General features: G+C 41.1%; 1 protein-coding gene across 3 annotated transcripts; it reads right to left on the reverse strand.

Moving 5' to 3' along the window:
* Positions 1–547: 547 nt before the first annotated feature.
* Positions 548–11,839, reverse strand: rbbp5 (retinoblastoma binding protein 5). Of its 3 annotated transcripts, none has more exons than XM_083938802.1 (14): positions 11,701–11,839; positions 10,100–10,125; positions 8,944–9,116; positions 8,053–8,193; positions 7,247–7,409; positions 6,991–7,100; positions 6,437–6,556; positions 6,104–6,257; positions 5,094–5,165; positions 4,726–4,843; positions 4,168–4,237; positions 3,771–4,006; positions 3,423–3,500; positions 548–922 (listed from the first exon to the last, which is right to left on the reverse strand). In XM_083938802.1, the coding sequence occupies exons 1-14, from the start codon at positions 11,717–11,719 to the stop codon at positions 870–872; spliced, it is 1,533 nt and encodes a 510-aa protein (XP_083794928.1). In that variant the 5' UTR covers positions 11,720–11,839; the 3' UTR covers positions 548–869. The 3 variants fall into 3 exon arrangements, with proteins under 3 accessions (XP_083794928.1, XP_083794927.1, XP_083794926.1); XM_083938801.1 differs by having other exon boundaries at positions 3,261–3,500; XM_083938800.1 differs by lacking the exon at positions 548–922 and having other exon boundaries at positions 3,040–3,500.
* Positions 11,840–16,304: the final 4,465 nt, after the last annotated feature.

Raw genomic sequence — 16,304 nt, forward strand, 5'->3', positions numbered from 1 at the left:
AACAATAATTCTGACAGATTTTTCCAGTCACAGCAGTGGAGACTTGTGTCATTGGACTGTTTTGATTTGCTTATTAACTCGCCAGCCATCAGTTTAATAATTATCATGGCTCAACTAACTTTTAAAAGTGTTTTTCAGGCTGTTAACCAGGCATCCACTTTTGAGATACTCCACAGTTTTAAAATGAAAACGTGACAAAAGAATATTACAGTGGCATCTGGTTGTTTCGTTCCGGTTCTGACTGTAACCACAATTTTTAAAATCACTAACAAATATTAAAAATGTATTTATTTCGGGTGCAGACTTGGGATCTGTTGACCCTATCAGGGTTGGCTGACAGCTACATTTAGCACCAAAATGCTTTTTTTATTATTAATGCTGGATTTCTCTTGGACCGAACTCGGACAGTTACGACATACTTTAAGTCTTAAAAGGCGCTCTTTTTTTCAGTTTTCAGAAATCTGCGTCTACCTAAGATACCACACAACAGCTAGTGTTTTAATCAATCAAAAAGGTTTTTTAATATGTATAAAAACAACGAGACAGACAGACAGACAGACAGACAGACAGGCACACACACACACACACACACACACACACACACACTATCACAACGCGGGTGTTCTATACATGACGAATCCTACAGAGAAGGAGGGCGTGTGGTCTCTACGGTGGTGACTCGGCTGATTCACGCTCCTGTCAAAGGGATCCGAGCTGAGGAGTTTCCCTGTGACGCTGTTGTGCTCTGGTTGAGAGAGGAAACAGCCTGCACATCAAACAGGCTGTTCGCTCACAGTAAATGACATCAGGCTTTGTGTCTCTTTGTTTAAACCCGTCGATGGCTCCTTCACAGCTGTACACAGCAGTGATCAGTCCATCCCTCCAATGTCATGTTGTTTGTACACCTGTGAGACCAAGCTCCCTGCAGAGGAACACAGATACTATTAGACATATTGATGACTATAAATCACAATATTCTCCTAATTAACTCCTGTAAATTCTAAAATTAAAACCGAATAATGGTCAAATCTCAAATATGCTAACAAAGGCCAGGTAAAAAATACTGGAAGAAGGGTGGAGTTACCTGTACTCTGATGTGTCACATGATAAATTCAGTTAAATGTACATTTCCACAGCACAACAAAGGCATGTCATACTAACCGCTCTGCTGAAAACTATCATTTTACACTGACACTGTTGACCGACACTGTTAAACTACTATTAACAAAACTCAACCCTTTCAGCTACTGAAAGGCTTTTAATGTGAAACATCTGTGCTGGAAGTGCAGAGTTTTAGCTAAACACAGTCAACAAGGCAAATATCAGCTGATACCAATGTTGGGCTGATAAATCGGTGCATACCTAATTTTTGCATTATGTAGTCCTGGACATAATGACATATTAATCTTTTCTATTTGACATACATAGATATATACTACACACCTGTATGGTTAATACAGCTGTTGGGTAACAGAACTTATGATGGATGTGTTAAGACCTCTATACCAACTACATAAACGTCACACTGTCACCACACATCTCTCTGACACACACAGAAACACAGGACCTAAGCAGTGCTGCTACAGACATACATTCATGTCACATGACAAGCCCGAGGAGCGAGTGGGAGCAGGAGGATCAAAGGCCAAGCAGGAAGTAGATGTAGACTAGCCAGCTAGCCCGCAGGGGAAACAAGCTGCACCATCCCACCGACCGCCACGTCAACACCCATCTGCCAACTACAGTCCAACTTCGCCAAAGTTCAAATGACCGCAAATTAGTCACAGTGAGGCTAAGGTTAGCAGAGGTTATACAGTCATAAAGCCACAGTCTGGGAGGGATAAAACTATAGACGTAAAAGAGGAGTTACTGTAAATGTATCTGCAGTGGACCTACGTCATACTGCAAGACGAAGACAAACAACTTGTTACCAATCAGATTAAGACACTAGCAGAGTTCCCATTACAGATTTTGCACTCCACTTTTCTCACTGATTGCAAAAGAATATTCAGTAAAGAGGCTTCAATTTTAGCATGAAACGAAACTAGAGCAGCTGAAATGTTGGCCCAGTTTTATTAGTGTAATTACATCACTTCAAGGTTGTTAATCAGCTGCAACAGTGCAGGCGTATTCTCTATCTCCATATCTCAGGTGGTGTCTGTTTCAGTATGATGATAAAAAATTATAAGAACAATCTAAACTATGCAGTGTTACCCTTAGGTTTACAGCGTGTGTGTGTATGTGTGTGTGCGTGCGGGGGGGGGGGGGGGGGGTCAGTTTAAATCAGTGTATTGCACAATGAGCAATACACTAAAGAAAATAAATAAGTTCAGTTTGTTTACTGAAAGGACAGAGCTGTTCTAAAGGAAAGGGATCCTTAAATGACTCCTGTTGGAGTCAAATTAACTTGACTTGGGGGGCACCCCCTCAATATAACAGTAGGGGAAACACTGCTATGAATATGATATCCAACACTGTGGCATATAAAACAATCGTATATTGTAACCTACAGATATTTTAGGGCCATATGCACCCTGTCTCTGTCAGTGAGGTGAGGTGTGGGGTGGGGTGGGGTGGGGGTGTTGGGTGGAAGCAGCACGGGGAAGGGAGGGGGGTGGGGTTTCACATATGAACCCCGGACAATGTCAGGAAATTAAGGTCCAGAGATCGTCCGGAGTTTCTCTTTCACACATGCAGCACAAAACTGGAGATTCACCACGTCAGACGTGTTCGTACTAAATGGAAATACACCGTTTGGTTTAGGCGAGGGGCGGGGGAGACGCTTTGAAATTTGTTCAGGAACAATCAGACTTTTGACGTTTTTTTAATTTGTCTGACTGTGCTGGTGTCGGTCCTTTTTGGCAGAAGTATCCAAAACCTGTCATCACTCCAGTTAGACATTTTTGTTGCCGTCTTTGAGTAAAATCGCCCTTCTTTTCTTTATCGTAGGAGGCTTGTTTTGCATCATCAACACGCCCCTCACTCCACTCCTACACCAGAAAATGAGCGGCTCTATTCACTTTGTACTAGGGAGCTGGGAAATTCTCTTAAACTCTGTAAAATTCTACTAAAATCTCAGACATTTGCGTTCTCACATACAGCCCCTCCGAGGAATTTGTTTCGATATATTCAGGTTTGCAGAGCATGCGTGAAAGGGGCTTTGGAGACAGATTGGACTGGTGGGGTGAATCAGGCTAGCAGGGCCGCAGGCCTAGCAGAGCTCCCAGACTGAGCAGCAGCAGGGGCGGTGGCGTGCTTACCTGTGGCCAGGCCCCCCTCTGCTCTGCCCTTCATCCCTCCTCCTCCTCCTCCTACTCCTCCTACTCCTACTCCTGGGCCAGAGCTGCCCAGGGCCTCCACGGGGAAGGAGGGCCGTTCGCCCCTGTAGGGCTTGGGCCTGAAGGGGAAGTCTTTGTCTTTACCTTTGGAGCCTTTGGGACGGCCTGCTGTCTTCTTCTTGGACTTGCCGTCCCCCTTCACTCCCAGTAGGGGGTGCACCTCTGAGGAGAGAGAAATCAGGGTAAAAGTTCAGCTTTTCACAATTAAACAAAAAGACCGACAAGATCGGTACTAAAAGTGTCTCACATTGTAAATTCATCATGAGACCCTTTCACACAGACATTAGCCAGAAGACAGTGTTAACTCACACAGCTCCCCAGGACAAAGTTAGTGTAATCTCCAATTGAGCCCACGTATCTTAAAGTGTACCCGATATATAAACCAACATTGCATCGTATGGGTGTATTTATTGTTGCGTTCCACTCTCTCACCGTCACTGGGAACCCCCTGTAGTTCGATGGTGGTGGTACGAGCCTTCTTCTTGGCCGGGCCTCCTTCAGATGAAGGCTGCCGCTGCTTCTTGTCACCGCCAGCCAACGCGTCCTCCGGTGTAGCAGTCTGCACCGTGGCGTCCGGCGGGGGGCCAAAGGGGTTTTCCTCTGGATCTTCGACCTCGGGGGCGATTGGCAGGTACAGCAGCGCCTTATAGTCCTCCAGCTCCTCATCACTACAGGACATAAACACAGACATCACGGTCAGTACTTGAATGGTTCTTTTTGCAATTCTTTTTAATGATGATTCAGGGATAACATCAGTTATACAGATTACATCAGAAAGGGAACATTAACTGTTTGCACTGATGTTGGAAGCTGCATTGTTGATTCTCACCTGCTGCAAAAAGCAACGATGGGGTCAACAGTGGTGACATCCACCTCTTCATCCTCTGCAGCGTCTGCACCTGTAACAGAAGCAACGGTTTATGTCTGAGGAAGCAGTGACACGAGCAAGACCACAACAGGTGCGACAGTCAGCAGCTCTAATGGCCAAATGGGGTTAATGCAAATGTTTGTAATTCTGAGGCTGTGTGTGAACTTCAGAAAATATAAGTGCCTGCTGTCTTAGCAACCGCCCCAATAATAGAATTATTTTCTTCATATTTATTTGTAGAGATACTCCGATCATATCAGCTCCGATATTGACTAATTAGCTGAATCGGATATCGGGTGAATGATGCCGATCCAGGTTAGGTTAGGTTCTTTATTGTCCAGAAGGAGATAATCGTTTTCACAGTTCTCTTTTGCATGACAGCATACATTGTACATTGTGTGTGTGTGTGTGTGTGTGTGTGTGTGTGTGTGTGTGTGTGTGTGTGTGTGTGTGTGTGTGTGTGTGTGTGTGTGTGTGTGTGTGTGTGTGAGTGTGTGTGTGTGTGTGTGTGTTTTCTACCTGTTTGCTCGGGTTCACTCTTGTCTTCATCCTCAATGTCGAATTCGGACTCCCGCTCCTCGTATTCCACGTTCTCATCGAGCTCTTTGAAGTCTGGAGCAAAAGCGCTCCAGTTTTCCTGCAGACAAACCAATCACTGATCACATCAACTGGGCTGGTAGTTTTACTTCCTTAAAGTCATTTCACACATTTTTGACAGTTATATGTAACTTGTTCAATCAAATCTTAATTCCTAATGATCAACAGATTGTTGGTTTTATGCCCTGTCAGTCACATTTTGAGTGTGATTATTTTTTGGAGTGTATGAGATTAACGTCCATCTGTGACGCTGTTCATTCATCCAGCCTTTACTGTCACTGTCTACTTACCACTTGGTTCTGAGCCCAGATGGACACCACTCCACTGGAGATGGAGGCGATAATCGGACGGACAGGATGCCACTGCAGAGAGGTCAAAGGTGAGAAGAGTAAACAACAGAGTATAGAAAGTTAAAGTTTTTTCTAGTCAGACAAATTAGTTGTATGTTAAGGATGTCCTCTTACCAGAAAAGAAAACAGACAAAGACAAGAAACCGAAAATAAAAATTGGGACATAATAACACTACTGTACAACAGAATCCATACAACGCGCTATGAAAAAATATCAGATAAACACAGCCATAAAACCATACAAAAACTCTGAAAACAACTTGTACACCCAAAAGACAAAATAACACCGGACAAGAAATGTGGCGTCACCTACGAGGTCCCAAGAAAATCGTGCAATAAAACATACATTGGAGAAACCGGACGAGCTTTCAGTACAAGAAAAAAAGAACATCAGAGGGAATGTGAGCAAGAGACAGCAGGCAGGCTAACCAGAACAAAGAAACACACAGCAAGACAAAAAACAAAAAATTAGCTATAACAGACCATTGCGGAGGAAACAACCACATCGTAGACCGGGACAGGGGAAAAATCATCACATCAGAAACAAACAGATACAGAAGATGGATAAAGGAGGCCATAGCAATAAGGAGGCGTGAGGGCAACACCATAAACAGGGACGAGGGGGCATACTTGCTCCCACACACCTGGGACCCCTTTCTCTGCCAGCGGCACCAGGTCGAGGAACGGACACAACTAGGTCGGGGAACTTTATTTTAAAGTTTCCCGGCCCGGTCAGCTGTTTTCATAAAACATACCCGGAAGAAAACAGCAGCTCTAAAGACGGCTGGAGTACAGCCGAAACTGTCGGCTAAGAAAAGGTAAGAGGACATCATTACCATACAACTAACTTGTCTGACTAGAAGAAACTTTAACTTTCAAAATGGATAAAGAAGACATTAGTAATACAATCGATCGAACAGAGTGTAGACTTTAAGTTTTGACATCCTTACAGCGACATCCAGCAGCAGCTCTCCTCTGGTTCCATGAAGAATCTTCACCAGGTTGCCGATGCTCTTCTCCCAGATGTAGAGGGCGTGCTGCCTGGCTGAACCGGCCACGATGTACTCGCCATCGCCAGAGAAACAGCAGCGCTTCCATGGTGTCCTGAACACAGAAAACACAGTTGAAGGACATGAACAAACAGATCAGAAGAAAAGACTCTTTCCCAGCAACTGTTAGCCTCAAAAAACAGGCACTGAAGTTTTTTGCACAAAAATGTTTCAAACTGGAAGAAAGCTTGACAATTCCGTCACTGCAATTCTCCACAAAATATGCTGACATACCTGTTGACCAGGTCCTGTAGTTTCTGCATGGGTTCAGGCTCACCGTCTCGGCCACAGGTCAGTATCTCTCTGCCGTCATACACCCTGATGATGCGGTCTGCTGTGTTTATGAGGAAGCAACTACACAGAAAACAGGAGCACGCAAAAAAAGGAGGTAGTGTTAGAAACGGGGTAAAGGAAACCAGTTTCATTTGGGTTTTTTCTGTTGATCATGTGTTCATACTGTAAGATGGATCTGGTCTACAGTTTTCATGGAAGCAGTTGCACTGTGTCACAAAACAAGAAGAGGATAGGAGCCAAATGTTAAGGACCAGTATGTAGCCTTCAGTGGCATCTAGAGGTTAGGTTGCAGATTGAAACCAACTGAATACCACTTCCTTCACCCCTTCCTATCAAAGTGTGTAATAGAACCTACGGTGGTCTTCTTGTAATGTAAAAACGCCCTCTCTGTGTTCGGTTTGTCTGTTCTGGGCTACTGTAGAAACATGGCCGTTCAGCATGATATAAAGGGCTTATTCTAAGCTGATAAAAAACGCACTTCACTGCTCTCTCACCTTCCCTTGCGTGCAAACTCAATTGATTTTATGGCAGTGGTGTTGCTGGTGCCTGTTGTCACTCTGAAGGAAGCCACCAGCTCCTGAGTGTTTGTGTTCAACACCAGAATCTGCAACAACAGACAGACGGAGACATGATGGTGAAGGAAAACAGAAAAAACACTTTCCCCCTCTCTATAAAGTTCAGATCTTTTGTTCTGTCTTGAAATGCAGTGTTGTGACTTAAATGTGCACAGTGGAAAAGGTTTCGTCTGACCTTTCCTTTGGCATTGCCAGTGTAGATGTACTCCCCCCGCCTGTCAAAGGCAGCCACCACATTTAGGTCAGAGTCGTCGTCCACAGGTAGAACAACATGTTTGGAGTCTGACAGAGTCAGCAGGACCGGGGCTGACTTCATTGGACACACCAGCACCTTGTCCCTAAAACACAAACGTAATTTATTGTTAGTACAAAACAGCAAACAGGGTTCCCACTGTTTTTAAGACGTCCTCCTCCAAGTGTTTTTCTTGTGAATCCAGGACAGCACAAACGGTCATATAATTTACCAGTAGATCTATTATTGACACATTTAACTCACACGCTCACTCACTTAACGCTGGAAAGTTGCTGCAAGTCCGTTCTGCACTGCAGATTGACTGACATGAGAGCTAAAATGAAACCGTAGCGCTCCGATTTGCGTCAGGTAAACCCACTTTGAAGTGCACATGCAGCTTAAGTTAAGCTCCAAACAAATATGCACCCAGGTTTATGTAGGCAATCTGAGTGAGGAGCAAAAATATAATCAAAGTTTTCCAGGACAACAACGATTAATTCCAGGATATTTGCTCATTCTAATTATCTTAATTATTAATATAATTATTCGTTTCCATTGCCGGAAAACTAGTCTTTAAAATTCCAGGTTTTCCAGGGCATGTGGTAAGTACATTAACTTAGCTTACGACTGATCAAAGGCAAATTAAACTGGCAAAATCATGTGATGTCAGTGCTGTTCACGGTGTAACTGACAGTCAGTTATACACATCAGATTTAACATGTACACACAGACGCTGTGCGTTCACTCACATGTCTCTGGGGTGACACTGCAGTTTCAGGATAGGTGAAGGGAAGCGGAACCTCTGGTCACAGTCTCCAGTCAGGACGTCCCACTGCGAGACGATGTTGTCTGTTGAAGCACTCACCAGCTTGTGGCCATCTCGACTCCAGCTGCACACACACAAATAAACTGAATTTTTTAATTCATCATCATATTGGAAATGACGTGTAGATGTAGAGATGGAGCCGGCGAGGCAGGTAAAGGATGGATGTGTCTCAGGCTACATCGACACTACTACATTTTCATTCTAAAACGGCGTTTCAAAATAAACTCGGACTCTGTCCACACAAGCGTTTTAGCTCAAGTCAGAAATAATCTGTCCATATTATACCGTTTGCGTACACTGTGCATGCATGTGCCGGTGTAAACAGGAAGCAGGTGGTCTAACATTACTGTGATTGAAAGTCATGGATGTATACGTTGAAAATACGTCAGAGGAACAGCAATGACAAAATGCAAGACCAGAATTGGTTTTCTTTGGACCAACGACGAGGTGAAACCGTTACCGAATGTAATACATGAGAATAATGCGGTGGAAAATATATGGCAACATATTGGATTACTGGGAGCAATATCCATTGCAAGTGGAAGCTGTGGCATAGGGAAAGGAGCACCCACGCAAGAACGATGAAATCACAAAAAGTATGTCAGCCTACCTAACTGATAAGACTGACTGATGTGGGGCTTTGTTTTCGCCTGTCCAGACTAAAACAAAACCCCGGAGCTTTCAAAGGGCTCCGTTATAGGGGCTCAGAAACGCCAGAGGATTGTGGACGTGAGGCGTAAACGTAGCAAAAGATATGAATTTTTAAACAAAAACATGGTAGTGTGGACGTAGTGAGTGTGTGTCTGTGTCTCACCATAAAGAGCAGACCGGGTGGATGTGTGCACTGATGATTTTGGCGATGCCCCTTGTGAGGAAGTCCCAGATGACAATGCGGCCGTCATTGCAGCCCACAGCCAGCAGGGTGCCCCAGCGGTTGAAGGTGCAGGTGAGGGCCATACTGATGCAGTCCAGAGTGCCATCTGCCTCCTAACAACAAGCACAATGAAACACACAAACACAGAGTTTGCATCAGTCCAGGAGGAACTTCAAACATGACTGTTGTGAAAAGATGAACCTCCATGTGTCTTAGTTAGTGATCGACCGATATTATGGCCGATGCTGCGTTCGTCGATAGTTTTTTCCAGCATTATTCACAGACAGGCGTCCACAGGCAGCTCCGTGTTGCTGGAGATGCTGCAGGTCACTTGCAGACCGTGCAGAGACCCTCCCCACTTGTAGAGTGCTGAAGCCTGCTCTTCAAGACAACACTAAGTTTTAAACTTTCAAAGCGTTTTTGAACTGTTTAACTTGGCTGAAATTTTGCAATACGCTTTGGGACACACGCATCACAGCATATATGAGGGTACTGCACCAACTGAAGGAGAGCTTTTTAAACTTTGAGAAATCAGGGTTCCCCGCAGCACTTAATTCCAAACCTCGACCAACGCCAGATATTCCTGTAATTTCATTGTAACATCAGCCGTTGATATTGACAAGTCGGTGTGTCTTAGAAATGGATAAACACGTTTATTTCCTATACATGTTTCACAATAAAAGAGCAGCAAAATCAGTAAATGGGCTTTACCTGCAGTCACTTAACCTGTAAACTAAAACAGCCGGCGAGGCTGAACACGTTGATGTTTTGTTTTTTTTTACATTATTTTGTGGCGTTTTCAGGCCTTTAATTGATAGTGACAGGAAAACGAGGGGAGAGAGGGGATGACTGCAGCAAAGGAATTGAGACTCGGAACATTCGTTATCACGATTGTGTAATTTTTATGATGTAAATTGAGGGAGCAAAAGTAGAATCGTCTTAAGAAAATCGGCAGTCCGTATCGGCCATCGGCCAAGGCTGATAAAAGAGAATCGGTCGATCCCTAGTCTTAGTGTTTGGATGATATTCAGAGCACAGATATAAACCATGATTTCTACCAAGCACATATCAGTTACATTAAGAGCTGGTGGCTCACCTCTGGATAGTTCTGCCCGAACGATTCTAGGAGAGGAAAAAAGAGAGACAGTGAATAAAAACATTGAACAAAGCAAAGAAACATTCATACGTCAGTGGGCCCAACAAACGAGGCAACCTTCAACAAATTTCAATCTAATTAACATGTTATTTACTGTATATTCTGTGTGTTACAGCAGAGTACAGCAGTCAAGGCTTTATTTATTTTAACAGATACACAAAGAAATAAACAAATACATAAAGAAATAAGCTGGGGTATATCCAAGACTAAAACTGGAAACTTTGAATAATTAAGTTGAATATTCACCAAAAGGAAACACGGCATCATTCATGAGTAAAGTGAGAGAAAACTTTTTATCCAAATTCTGAGCCAGTATGCCTCAACAAAAAACTGAATGGACATTTACAAGAGAAAAAAACAGACCCAATGTTTACATAAAATAATTCATCAACAAAAAGGGTGAAGCAGGCAATTTAACAAAATAACTTGAAACGTATCCACGAGCAGAGTCTAAAAATTAGTTTGTTCTTATTTTCAGTTTGCTAATCAACTAATAATCCCTAAAAAGGAAACAATTAAGTGTGATATTAACACTGCAGTCTTTTTAATGAAATAAAATTATTAAGATATTTACAATTTTCCTCCCCGCCAAACTTTAATAAATCCAGTGTTTTTTAAGTCTGACGTCACCTTTAGATCTTTAAGTTAATGAGAAATGTAAGACTAGAGGTACTAGACATCCTACTGACAGCCCTAACTCTATATAAAATAAATTATCCCCTATGTAACCATTTATTTCTTATCTAACTTAGCTTAAATCAAAACTTTGACTTGTCAAACCTGGACAAGTTTAAAAAGTATACCAAGTTGACGGTTTAATCCAAATTTAGCTATTACTCTATTTCTGGAATTACATTTCAATCCTGGCCCAGAATGTTAAAGAAACTTATTTTTAAAATTGTGATTTTTTTTTTGTCATGAATTATACTTTATATAATGTAGTATACTTAATCAGATTAAATTCAATATTCTTTTCTACATTTTTTATTTAATATACATTTCTTGTAGACAGAAATAATGGCATCCTTGTGTTTTAGTTTATGTTTGTATCATCCCTGTCATGTAGCTGTGTGTTGTCTTTAAAGTTGCTGTCATCCTAATTACGTTAGGGCTTCATAAATTCGTAAATAAATAATGGATACAATTAAATCACCAATACAACGTAATTGAAAGGTCTTTGCCTTGTTATAAAGAAACATTTAATTAAAATACATTTAGACAGTGTGGCGGTGCTAACGTTAACAGTTGAGAATGGCCGTGCCGTTATTCTAACACACATTTACACACAGACTATCGCGATACTTTGGGGACCCTTTAGCCGTTAGCAGCCGTTAGGAGTGTGGGTCGAACACCGTGTAATGAATACATGCATCCGTTTACAGCCTCCGGTCGAACGTTGGTAATAAATGTTTTTAATTTGACTCGTTGATGTTAGCGTGCTAAGCTAACGTACGATGCTAACCATAACAAGCACAGAGCGTTACTGATGTAGGAAAAACCCGGCTTATGGACAAACAAAGACCAAAACGAATGTTCATTACCGAGCAGTTCTAGATTCATTGTTGGACGACTGAGGATCCAAAATCCCTCAAAAAGCCTTGATTTCACAGAATAGTCCACTAATGTTCACTCGTATTTACCAATGACTGTATTTACTTCTGCTACGACTACCGGGGAGAGTGGCGCCGAGCCTCCAGTGAGGACCCGAAATAGTGCGTCCTCACATGTGCCTGAACCAAATTTTAAAAATACCTTCTTTTTCATTTTTTATTTTAATGTGAGACAATACAATGAACCACGGAGTGATTCAATACATACTTGAGAAGACAAGACAGAAACAGACAGTTACATATATATAAAAAAAGAAAATTGAGATAAAACTAGCAGTATCTAATATTTCCTGTGCTCATTCAGTCACTTTTCAAATTCATACCCCTATACATATTAGTCTAGACCATTCTTCTTTTAAATCTTGGGCGTTTACCCTTCAATACAAATTTACATATCAAACTGTGTAATGATTTAAAAAAACTTAACTGGAACATAGTTGGAAAGCATCTGCAAGGGATATAATAGTCTGGGTAAGACATACATTTTAATAATGGCAATTCTGCCAAGTAATGATATTAACAAAGGGCTCCATCTTTGAAGATCTTTTCAAATTTAATCTAAATCTAAATTCATTTTTACTATATAATTGAAATTACAACAGATATTAATTCATAAATATCTAAAGCCATTAGGGGTCAGAACAAGTCAAGTTTCCTAGAGGTAGAGCTAATGATTTTCCATGGTTGACTTTATGGCGGTCGGCAAACATCTTTTAAGTGTGCATTACCGCCACCAAATGGTGTGTGGATCAGAATGGCCTAATTTACTGGATGTAAAGAAAAGAAAAGAAAGAGAGAGAGGGAAAAAAGAAAGAATAAAAATAAGAACAGAAAAAGTAAACACAGTAAGCCATATCTTGTATATACATGGCTTACTCTGTATAACGTTTTATAAACAGTAAAAATCTTTTGGTATTTCCTTGTTCTTCTATTGTCTGTTGTTGTTTATTGCTTTTTATTCATGTTTGGTCTGTTTCATACTGCTGACTATCTGTTTATTTCCTTTTTGTACATGTAAAGTGTCCTTGAGTGTCCTAAAAAGCGTCCATAAAAAAAGTATTCTTAACATATTATTGATATTATTATTATTATTATTATTATTATTATATCGATAACGATATAGTATATCACGATAAAGCATGTTTTATAGTAATTCAATAAATAAATAGTCTATATGAAATATCCACATGGTGAAGGAATTGCCCACTTTTTAAACTTTTTGTTTAAAAGAAAGAGAGACACAGATCTCTTCTCTGTCTGACCATCAGTTCTTGTGCTGCAGTGTAATCAGTCACCTGTCCTCTCCCATTATGAATGTTCTGCAGGCAGCTGTTTTATTAATTATCAGATTTTCTTAAAAATATGAGTTATTATATTCTTAGTATTATCAATTTAGTTGACGTAATTGAGGTATTTTTTTTAAAGAATATTTTGCCAGTTTCCAAGCCTTTATTATACGGGACATGGAGTGAGATAAGGGGAGACAGGCAGCAAACGGCCGCGGCCGCTGCCTCGGGGAGCCTCTTTACATGGGGCGACTGCTCTAACCACTGTGTCGCCGGCAGCCCAGTAATTGAATTTTTATCGTAATTAGGCTATTATTGTTTTTATTATCCTTATTATTCCTAAATAAACAATGGATAGATGGTGGTAGGTAGAGAGTGATATCTGCAAAGTAAATACTCAGTCAAATAAAAGTAGGGTGCAGTATTTTCCTTTGAAATGTGGTGGGGTAGAGTAACAAGAAATGGAAATACTTAAGTCAGTTACCTCAATATTATTAATTAATTAAGTAAAATTCTTGAGTAAATGTATTGTTACTTCGCACCACGGGGATCAATCAACAGAACTTCATCTGTCCATTATGTTATATCATATTATATTATATTGTATTATATTATATCATTTTATATTTTAAGTGAATGGAAATTGCAACGAACATCACCATGTCGCACTTGAACCTTGACCTTTATCTTCAGGCTACATTATCTTTAATTTTATGGCTTCAGTCTACATCATATCAGAGACGCTCACAGTAATGTCACAGAGGCAGAACACTCAGTCCTTCACACTAAAACAAACAGAGGGAGGCAGGATCCGGAGTTGGAGCTGCATTCCGCCCACAAGCGACTTCCTGTCTTCACAATAAAGGCCCAAAAGAAGTATGAACGTAAATTGATTTTCATTTAAATAATAATTAATAATACAATAAAAAGACAGTTTTACAGGTCTCAGTGTGACTTCTTTGAAATGCAGGTTTTATCTGACCAACAGTCTAAATATCAAAAGGTTTTCAGTTTAGTATCATATATGACAAATAAGCACCAAATTCTCACATTTAAGAAACATGAAACCATCATGAAAGGTGTCACTTTGGGCTCTGAGAACCTGTCACGGACATTTCTCACTATTTATTTTATTGCATTTTTTTTTACAAATGAATAAGGATATTAATTTATAAGGAAAATAATGATTAACAATGCAAAATAGATTTTCTTTTTTAAAGTTAGCCCCACTTCAATCAACTATAAAGGGCCTGATAATACTACTTTAAAGGTCCTATATGGTAAAAAATTAGATTTTCATGTCTCACCAGAAAGTAAATGAGTTTGTGGGCGGGGCTTAGCTCCATCTCGGCTTGGTCACAAACTTTCTCATTTCACAGATAAACATTACACTTAAACAGGTGTCTGAAAACACTTAATGTGATAAATATGCAACACAGGAACAATATTGATGCATATTTGAGCAGCGCTGTCTAGTTTCACAGTTTGATTATAGTTCAGAGCAGTTACTGACGCTTTTGTCAGAGACCCCTCTGCTCTGTGGTGGAAACTAGCTGATGACATTAGGAGCAGACACAGACGACAGAAGGTGGAGGTACAGGTACATTACTTTTTCACAGATCCTCTGTCTCATTGTGCTGTCAGGATCATAGGTAGTATATAAAATGCATAAAGCCTCAACATCAAAGTCAATTATTTCAAGTTGATCCAATCATACTCACCTATGGGCGTCGCCATCTTGTCAGATTTTGACCCCGTCTCTTACCAAAAAAGGGCATGTATGTGACATTAGGGGGAGCTGATGTAAACCAAATTAACACGGCCACCAGGAGCTAGGCAATGTTGGGTTTGTTTTTTTTCCCGTGAACGGGAATCTTTTTTTAATTTTGTAACAGGAACGGGCGGGAATGGTATTTTTTCGGCGGTAGCGGAACGGGACGGGGGTGAAAATCCACTCCTGTGTCTCTAGCGGAGATTACACCGGCTCCAGGAGTGAAGTGCAGCCAGCATTTATGATATGACTTAAACATACAGTCAATTTTTTTTGTACCAGGCCTTAAATAGGTTTAATTTTGCTGTGAAAACAGCCTGTTTGACATGGGGGTCAATGAGAATCTACTCTATTGTGAAATCTGCCCCTAGTGGACACTCGGACAACTGCTTTTGGCACTTCCTGGTTGGATCAACCAGGAAGTCGCTGTGGTGGGGGCTTGTTCTAGCCTTATTCTCGCCTGATAAATTTCGTTCCTCCTTGCTTCACTCTTACATCTGGGGTCGCTCCATAGCAAAGTGATTTCAGGAGGCGGGGCCTTATCCGTCATCTTTATTGACGTGCTACTTCCACCACTCACATGGAAACCAACCTGTGACGCTGATGAGAGCGACGCAGGGAAAAACACCAACAAAAGCCTTCAGACGCGTTCTCTGGTGTTCTTCTAAAGAAGAAATATTCTCTAGATTGGACACGGATGAAACAGCAGCATCCATGTCTATGCCCGCTTCCTCGATGCGAGCATCCGCAGTCGTTTCTCTGCTACGTCACATCTATAAAACTCCGCCTGGCGGTCCTGATTGGCCTGACCATTTTTTACAGACCCTGAGATCACTTCCCTATGGAGCGAATCCAGATGGTTGAGTGGAGCTAGGCGGAGTCAAGACGGAAGCAAGGCGGAACGAAAGTCATCTGGCGAGAGTCAGGTTAATCTTGGTCAGGGTATAGAGACACTTTCAGCAAATGGGATTTTTTTATTTTATTTAATTCATAAAAAGTTACCAACTTCAACTTTAACAAGACAATCGCTAAAACTGAGCATTTCGGGTGAATACAGGTATATTTAAACAGACTAAAAGAAAAATAATGTGTTTTTTTTTTACATTAAAGCATGTAAAAATGTTCTAGTAGAAACCCAAAATTAGCATCATACTGTATGTCCTCTTTAAGTAGTACTACCTTTTCCTGTTTATACTTATTTACTTAGATTTAAAATGCATCACTTTAACTGGTAACAGATTATTTTTATAGTGTGGTTTTAGCACTTTTACTTAAGTTAAGCATCTGAATACTTCCTCCACCACTGATACTCGCTTTATCTCTGAAGTAGTCCAGCTCATCACTGTGAAGGGTTTTACTTTGAAGGGACTAAACGGAAGTCCAGTGCGTTGGTGTGTGTGTGTGTGTGTGTGTGTGTCTGTGTGTGTGTCTGTGTGTGTGTGTGTGTCTGTGTGTGTGTGTGTGTGTGTGTGTGTGTG

This window comes from Echiichthys vipera, assembly GCF_963691815.1.
Source record: "Echiichthys vipera genome assembly, chromosome: X".
NCBI classification, from domain to species: domain Eukaryota; kingdom Metazoa; phylum Chordata; class Actinopteri; order Perciformes; family Trachinidae; genus Echiichthys; species Echiichthys vipera.

Coding starts and splice junctions, on each gene's coding strand:
- rbbp5 (XM_083938800.1), bottom strand. Junction 9,117..10,099: donor TCGGGCAGAACTATCCAGAG/GTGAGCCACCAG, acceptor GCTTGTTGTTAG/GAGGCAGATGGCACTCTGGA. Junction 4,238..4,725: donor GAGTGAACCCGAGCAAACAG/GTAGAAAACACA, acceptor CTTCTGTTACAG/GTGCAGACGCTGCAGAGGAT.